At 38.4% G+C, this 15,462-nt stretch overlaps 1 protein-coding gene and 1 long non-coding RNA gene across 7 annotated transcripts in view; one reads left to right on the forward strand and one right to left on the reverse strand.

Annotated features, from left to right (window-relative positions):
* Positions 1-307: 307 nt before the first annotated feature.
* Positions 308-10,126, reverse strand: LOC113173927. Its single transcript, XR_003299865.1, has 3 exons — positions 10,009-10,126; positions 4,080-4,223; positions 308-1,355 (listed from the first exon to the last, which is right to left on the reverse strand). It is a non-coding gene; the product is annotated as an uncharacterized LOC113173927 (long non-coding RNA).
* tjp1a (tight junction protein 1a) overlaps positions 5,186-15,462 on the forward strand; it is a 43,189-nt gene continuing 32,912 nt past the window's right edge. For all 6 annotated transcript variants that reach the window (XM_026377511.1, XM_026377513.1, XM_026377514.1 and 3 more), the window contains exon 1: positions 5,186-5,611. In XM_026377511.1, the coding sequence (XP_026233296.1) occupies positions 5,588-5,611 (24 nt within the window). In that variant the 5' untranslated portion in view covers positions 5,186-5,587. The remainder of the gene's footprint in view (positions 5,612-15,462) is intronic.

A 15,462-nucleotide genomic window follows, 5' to 3' on the forward strand; every position in this document is an offset into this window, starting at 1 on the left:
TTGCCAGCAGCCAATGAACAGCCAGGGAAATGTGTACAGACTGAGCAAATGGGCCAGTTGTAGATTCCCTGTTTTTTAATAAATAGACATCTGTGGAGTTAACATAGTGTAATAGGTAATTACGTTTGTTTTAAGATTTACAAATCTAAATGTTTAGTGCATTTCAATATACATTACATTACATCACGGTGGTGTCTTCTCACCTGTGTTTATGTAGCCACACAAATATAAAAAATGAATTCTCTAGTCTGTTGTTTCACACTTTGTTATCAGTTAGGGTGTACAGTTTTATTGTCCTGCTCTCAGAGATCAGAAAAACAACTTACACTTATGTGAGAAAAAAACAAGAGAGAGAAAATAACACTAAGAAATCATGTTAGATTGCACATTAGACATTAAATGCATGCATATTATTATTCACACATTGCATCCCAGTATATGTAGCATGTTTTACTATTCAACATGTGAACAGTCTGTTACTTAGTGCACATTGGTGTATTTGGATAATACAAATCACAAATAAATACAGTGTGAGTACAAGTTCTTAACACATCTCTGTCAGCAGTAGTTTTCCTTGCAAATTCCCCAGTTTCTTTTTTCAAGACATTTTGCAAGGTTTGCAACATGTTGTTATCAGTCCTAGAAAGTGGATCAGTATCATCGGGGAAAAACACCATTATACAGTATGTGGGGTGAGATTTGAAACTGTGGAGAACAGTCTGTACATGTCTTCTGTGTCATGAGTTGGAGGACACACTGGCACAGCACAAAATGTAATACAATTATCTTTGCATGTGAATAAGACAGTAACAATGCTGTGTGAAGTTACATTTATATTGTATGAAATGCTATCGTAACAATGAAGGGAAAAGGTCGGCTTGTTTCTCGTCAAGTGTTTACTGGCAAAGCAAACAAAAACTAGATTGAGCTCAGGGCTCTGTGGATACCTTGGGATTTACAAACTTTTTAATTTATAGTCTCATTCTGCAGCAGACAATGGGGTCGTCATGAAAATGTGATGTAATGGCTGGGTTTACCTCACCAGATTTACACAGTATATTTACTGATAATGGTTGTGGGTTTCATACAACATAGAAATACAGTCTCAGCATTCACTTTTCAGGTTGGCTGGTTCAAGGCAGGAAAAATCGTGGCAGCATGTTTTGTTTAATGAGAAATAATCACACAAGCAGGAAGGTGGTGGAATTTCAAATAGACCTGCTGCGGTTTTCTGCAACTTGGGTCATTACTTGTTAAGCTACTTGAGATATCGCTGAGCACCAGAGTTGGGTTCAACCAAGTTCATAGCAGCACAGTCTCTGTTCTCTGGCTATAAAAGGCTCAGCAATCCTTGTCTGTTGAGAAGAGAGAAAAGAGAGAGACAGAGAAACAGGAAAATGAGAGATTTTTTTGGTTGGTTGATCACAGGCTGCCTCTTGGAGTACGTCTTGTGAAGATTAAAAGTAGCCTGGTTCGCTATCAGTGATTGAAGACCCACCGTGGTAAATTTAGTACTCTAAAAGCTTTTCTCTTCATCACAGGGACTAAGTGGAAGTAAATGTCTTTCCAAACAACTGCACTTCAAACTATTCTTGCACGAGCTATTTTTTCTTCAGTGGTTGTGAATGAACACAATTGACAGTAGCAGGAATATAATAATAATAATAATTAAAACAACTTTGACTGCAACTTTGTTAAAATTGTTACAGCAGATATCTACAGCTCTAAGACCACCTGCTGATTTTAATGTTGTGGTTGATAGGGGTCAGTATGGGAACATGGTAATGCTTCTTCTTGTGTCTGACCAGTGTACAGTATATATTTTCTTGCAACTTTTACTGCTTTAATTGCTAAGTGCCCCCAGATACATACCCTTTGATCTACTTGTAATGATGAATAAATTGAAATAAATGCCATTTATTTTCATGGGTAATGAAAGCATGAAAGCAAGTATGTGTAGATACTGAGAAACATGGCTAATCTTATACAACCTCTCAGAGCCACTAGTATGGCTGTGGACTCTTCAGTGTTTTTTATGTCTAGACCTTTTTTATTTAGTCCATCAGTATGTTAAACACACTTTAGTTCTCTGTTTCGCCACATACTGCTAAAAGCTTACCTGCACCGGGGCTGCTGCTGTGCTTACTGCACGATGTGGCATAGTGTGATTGACTGCCTGTGCTGTGAATGAATATAGAAGAGAGGAACTGCATGACCAGAATCAGTTGACAGGTTTAGAAGCTCTCTCAGAGGATGGTGACATGACTTATTATTATAAGGGTAAAGTGTACACTGTTTGCCATGTTTGCACTGTGCGAAAGCCCCTTTCTGATGTAAAGCTGCAGTCAGGGAGTGTGTTTGCACAGTCGATATTTAAACTGATTGTGCAACCGAAGATTTAGACTAAGAACTTCAGACAGTTAAAAGCTACTGCTTGAATTGATCTTTTGATCAGTTAGTATAGTGAAATATAGGTCAATGCTGTTTTTACTTTTGGTGATGATTATTTTTTCAGGGTGAGAGCATTGCATGAGTGTGTGAATAAATAAATGTGACCCTGACCTTGAACCGTACCTTTTATATGTAAAGTCCACATTTCTTGAAATCCTGAAAGCACAAAAGCTTGAACACTGGCCTGGAAGGTGAGGGGTGAATTTAAGACATGCTGGCTAATCCTGTCATATGATACTAATCTGGTTACAAACACTTGGCCTCTTAAGCAGAGGTCTGATGGTTATATACTGATTATTAGCACATCCTTCTCTTTGTTGCTTTTACTCAGCAGATTAATATCATGTATCATGGTTTCTCAAAGTAGGATTCAGATGAAATTTATATTTCAAGTATGGTCATACATCCAACAACGACTTGATCTTAGGAATCAAAATTGACTGTGTATTGAAAATCTGGTGCTCTGTATTTCTCTATACCTTCGACTATAATTGTCAATAGCTGGTCGACAGCAATGTAACAAAGGTTGAGAACTTCAGTCTCCCCTAAGTCTTCAGAAGGTTTCTATTAGCAAGTAGAAACAAAACCTCTGCTGGATCTGCAGGGCCGCCCTGAGTCAACAGGGCACAGGAGGGATCGCACAGCCTCACACAGACACATAACTCAGGACAGATGATAACAGAGAAACAACATCTGCTTAAAATGTTCACCAATTCAGAACAACTGGTTCAATAACACATTCTTCGTTATTCACGATCACGTTCGTTGTGTGGTCGCTTTTTTTGAACGCTTCCGCGTGAATCAGCAGCCAACTTTACATGTTTAGGCTGTGCACTTTATGCTGTTTTGCTCTACATTAGCCATTTCGCTGCAGGAGCCGCTGGGTTGAGTGAACCTTGTGATGTGCTCCTACCAAATGTGGGCCTGCATGTTTGCCTTTGTTTTCCATGTGCCTGCTCTTCCATGAGTGCACCTGAGCTTTGAAGCTGCTCGTAGCCCGAAAGAGCCGTGTCTCTGTACTTGAGTATGTGTGTGTGTGTGTGTGTTTGTGAGAGAGAGAGAGAGAACAAGAAGGCAGGGATGGAAGCACAGAGGACAAAGGCAGCTTTGATCACACTGGAGTGTCACTAATGTCTTGCTCCTCTCTGTCAGAACATCTGAGGTACACCACAGGCGTAGATGAGAGTGAGAGGCGAGCAGCGGAGCAAAGACTCCAGCTTGTAATTTTTAAATGTGATTAGAAATATTTTACACCACAAGTTTAGGTATTTTGCTAATTACTGTTAGCTGGCAGCTGAGAAATCATGTTAAACATCCTGCTGTCTGCGCTCATCGATCCTGAAAGGCGTTTGAGGGGCTTCAGGAGGAGCGAGCGACTTGCATCAATACTAGTATGTATCATCCCTGGGACATTTTTAACACTGTTGTGTCGTTTTCCCCATGCAATTTGTTCCAAATGGTTTTGGTAAACCCTTCTAATGTAAAGTGTGTGATCCAGTCAATTTGTTCTTCAAACATACTCTAGAAAAGTGAATGCTTTTCTGTGGCAGAAGCATGGCTACAGGTTTTAGATTTATATTAATTTTAGCTATTCATCTGTCTGGAGCCTCTTCTTGGTGTGACCTGACCTTTCTGGAGGTCATCGTCTGCTTGCAACCCTCAAGACATGTCTGCTACTCCGGACTGGCAGGATTTTAGCCTTGTGGGATTATGGCTGGTGGGAATTAACCCTTTAGACCACCTACATTGCTGCAAAGCTGTTCTTCACAGTTCTGCAATAAAGAAGAAAAGGAAGTACTCATTAGAGGAGCCAGGACGATATGCTCCTTTTCACATGAATGTAATTTGGACGTGTAAAACTTTCACAAGGTCACAGCGCTTCATCATTTTATTTCTCCTATGACCTAATTAAATGTTGCATGAGTTGTTTGCTGGAAAGAGAAGTAAAACAGTGGAACAATGCAAGCTGAGATTGTTGCATCCTGTGGGTGGGGTCTGGTTTAGGAAGTCATAGGAACTTAACAGAATGGCTTTTGTGGTTTCCTGTGTGGTGACCTACCAGCCACAAGCACTGCCCATTTCTCTATTCAACGAAATCTCTGCTTAGTGTCGTTACCCTTTTTGTAATCCACCATATGCATATGTAATCAACCCATATTATCACTGTTGAGGTAAAGAGGATCAGTAATATTCATGCAATCAACTTTTAAAATATTTCCCTCTTGTTGTTTTGCTCTGAGGCTTCCTGCGGCCTATTTTAGGTCAGATTTCAGCTGAATATGACAGAGGAGCAGCATAGCTTTGTTTTCAAAATCGCAGTGTGTGTTTTTCTTTTTTCTCCTCTGGAGAATTTAAAGTCTACTGTACTCCCTCTGTTTTGAACCAACCCTGCATTCACCATCTTCACTTAGTAGAAGTGAGCATTCAGCATCAGCAGGGACAGCGGCGTCGCTTCTCCTTATTGTGTCCCGGACTGTTTATTCCACGGGACAACAGGGGTGGGCGCATTTTTAACCAGTGTAAAAAAAATATATCAAACACAGCAATTAAAAGTAACAAGAAGGCACTAATAAAGAGGGGTGTTCTTTTGAAGAGAAGCGCTAATTAACTGATGAGATGCGTCAGGGTGAAAGAGCAGTGGCCCCGTTTTTCCAAAGGGAGACACCCCCCTCTTGGCGTGCAATGGTCCGCTCCGCACAGACACGACACGGCCGTTGCTCCCAGAGCCGAGAGCGGGGAGGTTGACTCCGCCTGCCATTGCTGTGACCGTCCGAGTGATGCCTGCTCTTCCCAACTTTTCATCCAGAGGTTAGCGACAAAACGCCGAAGCAAGGTGGCCATTTCCTTTTTTTTTTTAACAACGGGAGTTTCTTTCATGACTCGATACCTGCCTGGACTAACGTTGGCGTTCACGGCAGCGAAGATAAGATAATGAACTTTGGACGTTCCTCACGGCTTTTCGTGACATGTTCCCCGTCGTCCTGGATAAAATAAAATAACAGCGTAGCCCGGCGTGGCGGCAGCTGGGCGAAAATTCAGCTGGGGAGGAAAATAGCGCACTCGCCCAAGTGATTATCCAAATAAAAACAAGAGCAACTTTTAACCTGCCACTTTTGAAGCGGGATACCAGACTAAAATGTCCTCCAAAGCTTCAAATAAGGTGGGTAAATGGATGGACACAAGTGTTTTGTTCGAGTGTTACGCTGCTAGCTTATGTAATGAGTGCGATAACTGAAAAGCTAACAATGGCTAAAATAGTTGCAGTGGTTAATTGTGTCGTAGATTAGCGATGTAGACTGATTATCTGGAGTCATAATATAGTATGGCTAATGGAGGTGGTGCTTTGTGTCTCACCGTGTGTGAGAGAGAGTTTGGCTCGGGGTTATTCTGAAATGTACACCTAGTAACATAACCTACAACCAGCCATGCTGTTTCTGCTTTACTACTTTTAAAACAATTAGACTTATTCTGGCTTTTACTGCTGATAAGCTATCACCGATGAGTTGTTTTCGTTGTAGGTCTCTGAACAGCAACCTGTTGATACCTAAAGTCCCTGTTGTAATACTTCAGTATTAAAAGTGTGGCAGGAAATCAATGGATGGGAAACATAACTGAGCAATTAGTAACTTTTTACACATTAGTGACCCCATAATATAATCTATCACAAGCCAGATTTGTTATGAGATATTTTCAATTTTACCCTTTAAAAGCCTTCTTTGAGAAAATGTTGTTGTGTTTCATGCACTACAGTATTATTGTTAGTAGGTGATGATAACAATCCAAGAGAAGAAGCTGCCACCTGCCTTTCAGTTTCATGACTTTTTAAGACTTTTAAGTCAGTAACTTAGTATTGAATTAAACTATGTGCCATTTTTGGGCCCTTCACTCATTAGTCAAGATCCTGAAGCCAATTTAAAATAATGCTAGTTTAAAATATTATTTTCACAGTACTGTATCAACTTTGTGTGCAGTCGCTGCCCTTTTAAAAATATACCTACTTTATATGTCAAGTCCTGCATATTTTCCAGTGTTGTATAATATATTTGAGATTCTAAGTCACCGTTGAAAGTTTTCTGCAGAATTTGTTAAAAGCGGGGTCGAATCAGGTGTTAACAGACAGCTAAATAGTCCTGAGCATGCACTATATGCTTCTCTCGGTACACAAACCCTACATTTTCACCCATGCCCCAAGTGGTGGCGATGTCTTAAAAAAATGCATTAAAAAAAACAGAATGATGTTGGATAGAATTTTAGTAGGTCAATCCACGTATTAGAAATGTTTTTACACAGTCTATTCAGTCTTTTTCTGTGCGGAGATTACTTTTTCTTAGTTTGACAAGTGAGGAATGTGCTGTGTTTGGCTAACAGAGGGATTGGTATTCAGGTTTGGGCGGTTGTACGAGTTAGACGAAACCATGTCAGCTGGTGACGTAATACTGGACTGAATATGATGGCCTTGGTCACACCTTGACATAAAATGTACTACTATTTTATTATTCTTATAATTGGTAGTGAGACGTCATTGTTTCATGTGCTTCTTAGTTTTTCCAATGTTTACTCTGCAATTTCTTGTTATTCACTGTTATTCACAAAATGTTCTAGTGTTTTAGTACAGTGGGCAGGACTTTCATACATTATTGTTTGTTTGCTGTTGAAAGTGAAACTATTACACCTGGATGCAGCTCTGTAGGGCAACATAGTTTTCCTAAGTCTCCAGTTCTACATTTCTGTTGGATAAGGAAGAAGTCAATTTGGCTAATTGTTTTCAGGTTTTTTTAGTGTAAAGGTGGCCAAGGTTGGTGGACAGCCCACTTATTATTTGTATTGACCTTTTGGAAGTGATAAAGACTATAGACAACTTTTACGACATGTAAATATTTTTGATGACTTAAAACAAAAGCCGTGTCTTCTTATCAAGCTATATCCTCTGTTCCACTAGCCTATATACAGGATTTCTATCCTATAGTTGTTCAAATTCATGTAGGAATTCAGCATCCCCCCTTATCACTTGCTATTGGAAAAATGATATAATTGTGTTAATTTCCCCATTGGAAGAAGAGCCTAGCCTAGGCTAGCATTTTGCCTAAATTTTCTTTAACACAGAAGTCTTGGTGACTTCTGTCCAGCAGCTACTGCACTTAGGAATAGCTAATAGTACAAAGACAGTAGATGTATTCTGTAGGTTAGCCTTCTCTGTGGTTAATCTCTGAATGTCCATATATTTACTCCCACCTGATGTGTTGTGATAAATATTACACCAGTTGTAGTCACATATCACATAGTGCTACAGTTAATGACAAACTGTAATAAAATGTTGTAGTGCTGTGTGTCAGGAAAATGTTAACAGCTGCGGGTGTGTTGACATAATGTCTCACAGGTCAGTAATGCTGTTATGTACAATACTATGTACTAATAGTGTGTCATTAGGTTAGTAGGAGTAAGTATTTTGTAACTTTAGCAAAAATAATAAAGGTGGACAGAATGAAATCATTTTGCTTAAAGTTTGAAGCTTAGTTGAAGCTTCTTTAGTTTGTCATGACCTAACATTACAGATTAACAGGTAAGTTTCTTTCTTCCTTTCTTTTTTTAAGAGTATTTGTTATGTGAAGACAGAAATGGTAAATGTTGTCACAGAGAGCGGAAACTGAAATCCTTCTAGTTGTCTTTTAATAAACGTCACATAGATATAGACAGCTCAGCTTATCTTAAGTGATTACAGTCAACAGTGTCAGAACAGAGTGAAACTGGCTGCACTAGTCTTTATGAAGGCATGATACAGCAGTGGATTTCAACAAAAGTAAAATTTAATCCAACAAATCACAATTTCAGTTTAAATTTGAAAGATCCAATATTGATTCTGAAAATCCAGAGTGAGATCTTCTATTTGCACCTTTTCTCCGTAAACATGTGATACATTTGTGCTACGTGTTAAAGGGATGTTGTGGCATTCTGACAAGTGCTTAATGCAGCATTGGAGTTGAATAGAAATTAATCAATTCTAGACTTTGTAAATTGAAATTTAGGTTGACTCAAATTGGACTCAAATGGCATTATCCAGCTGTATATTTGACCATCATTTAAAGAAATCAGAGCAATGAAAACCAAATTAATCCACTAATTCCCTGTCACTATAGTTAATGCTGGCCTCATTCTTAGAGTTTGGCCTTCAGCCAATCCTGCTAACGTCTTTGAATACAGCACAAAAAGAAATGTATTTTAGCACATCAGCGGTCCCTCTAGCTTTTACACTTGTGTTTTGAGGGGACAGATAATAAATAAATGGAAAACGTATTTGGATTGAGAAGGCTGTATTAATTAGAGTTTCACAGCAGGGCTCTATTTTGCTTTGATGATTACACATCTCAATTTACATCTCTGAAGGAGGGAAATGTAATTAGAGGACCAAGTGGTAGTGAGAGGAAAGAGTCCTGGTGGTGTTTTTGTTCTGTGTCCTACGCTCACCATCGTTTTTGGAGAATTAGAGCTGATGAGGCAAGTGATAAACACAGAATGAAACAGCTAATATCTGGTTTCTCTGACAATACCAGCAGTTTTAAGTATTTATCCAATCTTCTGTTGATACACCTCCTGAAGGGCTTCAGATACATATTAATGCACCTCAACGAAAATAGCATGAGAAAGCAGAAAAATACTTAAAAAAACTTAAAAATACATCAAAGTGCCTGAAGTGGCTGTATATAGTACATAACAGATGTGGAGGCACACTAGATTAGGGGTTAGTAGTCAATACTAATATCTGATGCTAATTTCAATTAGCATGATAATAATTAAAATACATTTATTTCAGCTTGAACTCTTATTTTGGTAGCATGGCACTGATATAGCATTTAACAATTCTTTTGACATTCCTATGCCAGATTAGGTACCAGCGTACACAAATGCGTTTAGTTTTGTCAACACATGTGGCTACATGCTGTAAGGGCTGCACTTGGATGGTCAGCACAGTCCCTTGCACAAGAGCTAGCAATGCTTATGGACAGCAAGTAAAAATTGGGCAAAAGAGAAATTCTTGCATGCAGAGTCCACTTACAGCCTCAGTGTTGAAAGAGAACAACACATAAAAGACACCCACACCCATGCACAGCACACAGGCTGTCACTTACTCCTGCTCACACTACCAGGCACGTCTTTGATTATAGTGCCTTGATTCACAGTCCTTAAGGAGAGCAGGTATAATCCCTCTTTATAAAATGAGAGGGCTGCCAGTGTCCCACTCTGAAGAGAGCAGCCAAGGGCCTGTTAGTTCAGCTAGGCTTCAGTTTCTTTGACTAGTTTGACTTATGTGGATGTGAACATATAAAGAGATGTTCACGGCCTCTATTTCATAAAATATCAAAAAATTGTGTTTAGGCGTGGGTCCATGAAATCTGAGAGATGGTAACTCTCTATACAACGCATAGACTAAATATCATTCAAAACGTTAGTTAGCTGCTTGTGATTTAAATATCACTTTTCTAAATAAAAATATTGAGAGAGCGTAGTTGTTTGTGTTGTTTAAATTCTAGAGGAGTCTAGAGTGCGGCAAGGAAATCTGACCTGCTTATCTTCTCATCTTGAGGGAATCCAGGGCAGATCTGCACAGCAGGAGGCAGGTGGATAGCAGAGAAAGAAAAAGACTCAGAACATAAAATGTCTTCTGAGTAAGGAGGTTATGTTAGGATTGGTCATTAGAAAGGATGAAATGGAGAAAGGAAATAGTGGGAGGGGGAGAGATGCCTCAGCTATTATCTGAATCACATGGACAGTCTTAAAAAGACACTGTCTCTTTCCTGTAATCATGGCATTATAGATCTTCAAATTAAGATGCAATAAATGTCTTTGTAAATTTCAGTGTTGGTCAAGGGCTTTTGTATACAAGACGTCTAGCAACCACAAATATTATTTTTTTTTTAGTCATAGTTTGGCAGTAGTGGTAAGATCACTGCCCTCTATGCTGAAGAATGGGGTTCAAATCCTAGCTATGGCCTACCTCTAGTAGGGGTCCTTAGGCAAGACTGCCTTACTCTTACCCTGTCTTTGTCTTGAACCTTTGTAAGTTGCTTTAGATAAAAACATCTGCCAAATGACTAAATGTATTTGTAAATGTAGAACATATTCTAATCAAATGAAAGTAGAATGTTTAATAGACTGAGAGCTCACTATGTCACTGAGACATTAACATGAAGCCATAAGAAGTAGGCCATGTAGTCAAATCATCGTCATGTTAATGTCATATCAATCTTCAGTTTAGAACGTCGGTGTCTAATGTTAGTAGTGACAAACTATATTATATAATATGCTATTTTATTTTGACTTGTTTCTTTTCTTATTCTATATATGTTGCTATAAGATTTCTTACACAATTCAGTTTATACATGCTATGTATTTTATTTATGTACCATATAAAAGTAACTACAACTGCAAGCATATGCTATGTGGCAATTCATGTGAGTTTTTTGTGTGTTATTATCTTATTTAGGCTTATAAATAAATTATTATTACAAACCAATTTATTTATTTAGGATTCAATCCAAAACTATATTTATTCTTTACTTCAACTACGAACACAGGAATATGTCTCATACTTCATTAATGGCATTAGCTCTATATGTACATATCAATACATATCAATATTAATTAATATGACAGAAAGTGTGGTATTTTTTGCCATATCAGAGTTTCTTGTTTCTTAGCAGGAAATATTCAAACCATCCCTACATCTTTTCTGGCAGGGCAGGGCAGGTCTCTGCAGGGATTTATCATTCCCACTACAGGCAAAAGGGATTTGACACAGGGTGTTTTTTTTGTTGTGTGTGTGTGTGTGTGTGTGTGTGTGTGAGTGAGAGTGTTTGAGAGAGAGACACACACAGCAAGATAGAAATGGTGAGTGGAGAAGCGAAGAGGGACAAGTGAGAATGAATGTGGCAGCTGTGGCTCAGCTGGTTAGAGAAAGGAGAAAGAGGCTGGAACAGATTCATCCTAAGGCCTCTTACCCTGCATGCCTACACACACACACACACACACACACACACACACACACACACACACACACACACACACACACACACACACACACACACAAACTAGTGTGTGTTCACTACCTGCCATGGTGAAGGGAGTGTAGCACTGTCTATATTCTGTCTGGGGAACAGAGTCATCATCTTGTGAGACACTGCTGCCTTAGCTGAAATAAGGAACAGTCATCAGTAGCAGTATATATGTGGGTGTGTAAATTTCCCAGATATTAGAGGGTCATGATAAGAAAATTTGCTTCTTTTAGACACTCATATGATTACTCATACAGCAGATTGACAATTACACATCTTTATCTTACTAACAAAACAAGTCCATGCTAAATCTGTCTTATACTGTATATTTGCTGGAATATTGTTGAAGCTGAAAACCATTCTTGCATTTTGTTGGTTTGTTTACACACAAGTGCACATGTAGTAGGTATATTGTAGACTATCAATCAATTTAGTCCACACTCTGATAGATGGCTTGGGATTTGAGAATTGTTATCACAGCAAAACCTAAACCTGCTATTTTTTACTTTCTATTTTCCAATATGAAAGACATCTTAGAAAGATGTTTAGCAATTATGTTACTGTTTTCACACAGTGTAGGAATCTGAACAGTAATTGCATCAAACCAAACTGATATAAAAACACATTTGGTTATATAGTACACAGTCACATTAAATTCTTCTTTCTGTAGTGTGGCTCTGCTCAGTATTAGGAGGTGTGCTGAGCCTGGCATTTTTTTAAGCTTCATATTGACCATGTAAAACAAATTTTCTTGATACTTTGATGCTCCACATACATCAGCAGTAAATATGCTTCATGTAGTAATTGCACTGTATATCAAGCAAGTTGACAGCGGGTGAACTGCAGAGTGCACAAAATAAACACACAGCAGCCAGAGGTTTCAATTAATCGTCTGACAACAAAGCCTAGGGAGTGATGGAAGAAAACCCATGTTCAAATGTGTCGTCTTTATTTCAGCACTAGTTTGCTCTTAACATCTAAAGTATAGCTGTTGTGACTGAAAACACTTTTCTCAGGTATTGACAATGCTGTGATGCTAAATAAATAATATAGGATTCAATTAAAAGAAAGCTTTTATGCTTGTCATCTTTTCTTAACAAAGACATATTCAGTTATCAGTTCTATTTAAATGGTTTTATGATAACTGTGCAGCTGTCATAAACAGAACTCTGATACTCAAAAGTAAAAGACAGGACAGTAAGGATATACTTCATTAATTCATTCGTCATCTGTCCTCCAGTTACCAGCCTTAAGAAAACAGCATAATAGTCCGCCCTTACTTAATGTTTGTACACTACTGAATAACAATATCATGAGGCTTCATAAACAGATTTGAGACATGTTCTTTATGCACTGTAATTAGTTACATTGGAGGGTGTAAACATTCACTCTAGTGTAGTGAGCATGCTCTGGAGTTTTGTTTTGTTTTTCTTATAAAGATGCTATTAGAAATCATTTGCGTTATCTCTCTCTTGTTCATCTTGTTAAAGAATGCATGTACCCCTCCCTACCTCGCATCTCTTGGGGGAATGGTAATTATTCTGCCAGTTAAGTGCTGGGAAAATAGCTGTTCCAACAGTAACTCATTAATTCACTATAGATTCTGCCCCACAACATGCCTATTGTAGCAGAGTCCTCAGAAGGCTTGGGAATGCCATTGAGTGGGCTTGGCCTCTGTTTTTTTTATGGGATCATGTGACTCTATAAACTATGAGTTGCGGTTCAGAGTTTCGTAGTTTGAAAGATGTTGTGCAATTTGAAATTTAAAAGGCATCATGATTTAATCTTTGTCAAATATTCCAACAGCCTGCTTCAAGTTGATGTTTGAACATTCAAATGCTGCTCTTATCAGGCTTTTCATTGGTGCAGAGGTGACTGTCTACATTTGTCCTTGCTGGTAGTAATCTAATTTTGTTCATTCTGTGCGTACTTTGGAGGCAGGCAAACGCGAGTACACTGAAACCTATGCTGAATTACTCCTTTGTTAAAAATCTGTGTGTCTCTGTGCCTGCTCGCCCGTGTGGTACAGTGAGTTTCGCCACTGTCAAATTAGACAGTATACTGTGGAAACCATAATTTATAAGTGCTGAGAATAACAGTGTTTTGGGTTTATCAGTATTTACAAAACAGCACTCACACTCATATGCATCTTTGGCTTGCCTCTTGTTCCTTTTTCTTATTTGATAGTTGTCGATAGAGAGGCAGACAGGAAACACGGAGAGAGAGAGTGAGGGCGTGACATGCAACAAGACTCGATCTGGGGATCTTGTGATTACATGGCATGTTCACGAACCATTAGGCTACCAGTGCCCTCTGACCTTTACTAACTGTGGGTTGTCTAGTATGTTTCACGCCGATACTGGCTGCCAGGGTGATTTTATTGTTAAATAAATACAGAGAGAAGACACACCTCAGGGTTTATAGAGCTGACCACAGGCTCCACAGCAACAAAGCCAAGTTTCAGAGTGGTGTATATATCCATCCTTTTTTTATTTTATTTGCTTTGTCTGTGCTGAGACAAAATTATCTAAAATATGATTTTAAAGAAACAACTACTATATAACACTGTAGCACTGTAGTTGCTTGTTTTAACTTCAAGCTAAATGTCCACAGCTACTAATTAGCATATGAAGTTCAGTTCAAGTGTGTCTCAGTAAAACATCAGTTTTGATAATCTTGGTAATGTGTTTAGCCTAAAATAAGCCATAATTAAGGTACTTTACAAATAAATCTTTACATATTGTGGAAGAATGTACCACAGCAAGATTAGGCTGTTGTTGTTCACATAGGGTCTTATGCCCTGCAGTAAATGACTCTGAGATATCTGAAATACTCATGACAGTAATTGCTGTTATTAATGTTATAAATTTTGATTGATAAACTCATGGATAGCTGTGTAATTTGATTTTCTGGAATTAAACTGACCAAGTCACATTATATTATTACATTACATTACATGTAAGTGGTTTTGTTGATCTCTGGCCTGGCTTTCATTTAGTGTTCAGTGATGTTGAGACAGAGAATCTGCAAATGAAACAAAATCAATCAGAGAGGGAGGGTGATGCAGAATGATCCAGAGCATGAGGTAGGGAAAAGGTGAAGGAAGTTGTTGGGAATTAGAAACAGGCACAGTTGGGCCTTGCCTCCTTATCTGCACATTCCTGCACTCTGTGTGTGGTGGGTGGGGCAGGCTGGGAATACTGATAGTTGTATGAAAGCTGATTGGCTGAATTTGGGTTTCAGTGCTGGGTCTGGTTTTTGTTTTAGTGCCTTGACAAAAAACAGTAGATTTAACAGTAGAAGTAGTAGATTTGCACGCGTGTTTGTCTGTGTGTAAAAAGCACCTGTCTCACCTGCAGTATGTCCTAACCATGTTCAGTTTTTTCTTTCCTAATTTTTACTCATTAATATCAGTTACTGATACTCTCCTTCCTCCACTTTCTGACCAACCAAGGTATCAGTCAAATGCTTGAATTTATTACTATTCCTAATTTGTAGCTGAGGTTTATACAAAAACGGGTTGTCCCTTAACCTGAAGCACTTCAATTTGGTGATTTGTAAAGATGAAAAAGTTTTTTACATTTTTTAAATTACAGTGTGATCCTTCAATTCTAATTCAGTGTTAGAATGAATGTTAGAATGGAAAAGCTTCACTAGATGCTAGGTTAGCATAACTGTGTGTTGGGGTCATTGTATCTGTTCTGTGGAGAAAGTGTGGTTAGTAAAAACAATCGCAATCTTCACCTAACCCTGAGACTCAAGTATTTAACTTTATTCAGCTGGAAATCCATTGCATTCATGTTTTACCTGTGATTTTTACATTTAAAAAAATTTCCAAAAAGATTACATAACAAGTGAGGCATTTATTTTTCTCTCAGTTTAAATGAATAAACATGCTTTATAACAAGAATCCCTAAGGCAGAGTTCTTATTTCGGGCTTAATGAAAATTGAGCATAATAAAAA

This window comes from Anabas testudineus, chromosome 3 (assembly GCF_900324465.2).
Source record: "Anabas testudineus chromosome 3, fAnaTes1.2, whole genome shotgun sequence".
Lineage (NCBI taxonomy): Eukaryota > Metazoa > Chordata > Actinopteri > Anabantiformes > Anabantidae > Anabas > Anabas testudineus.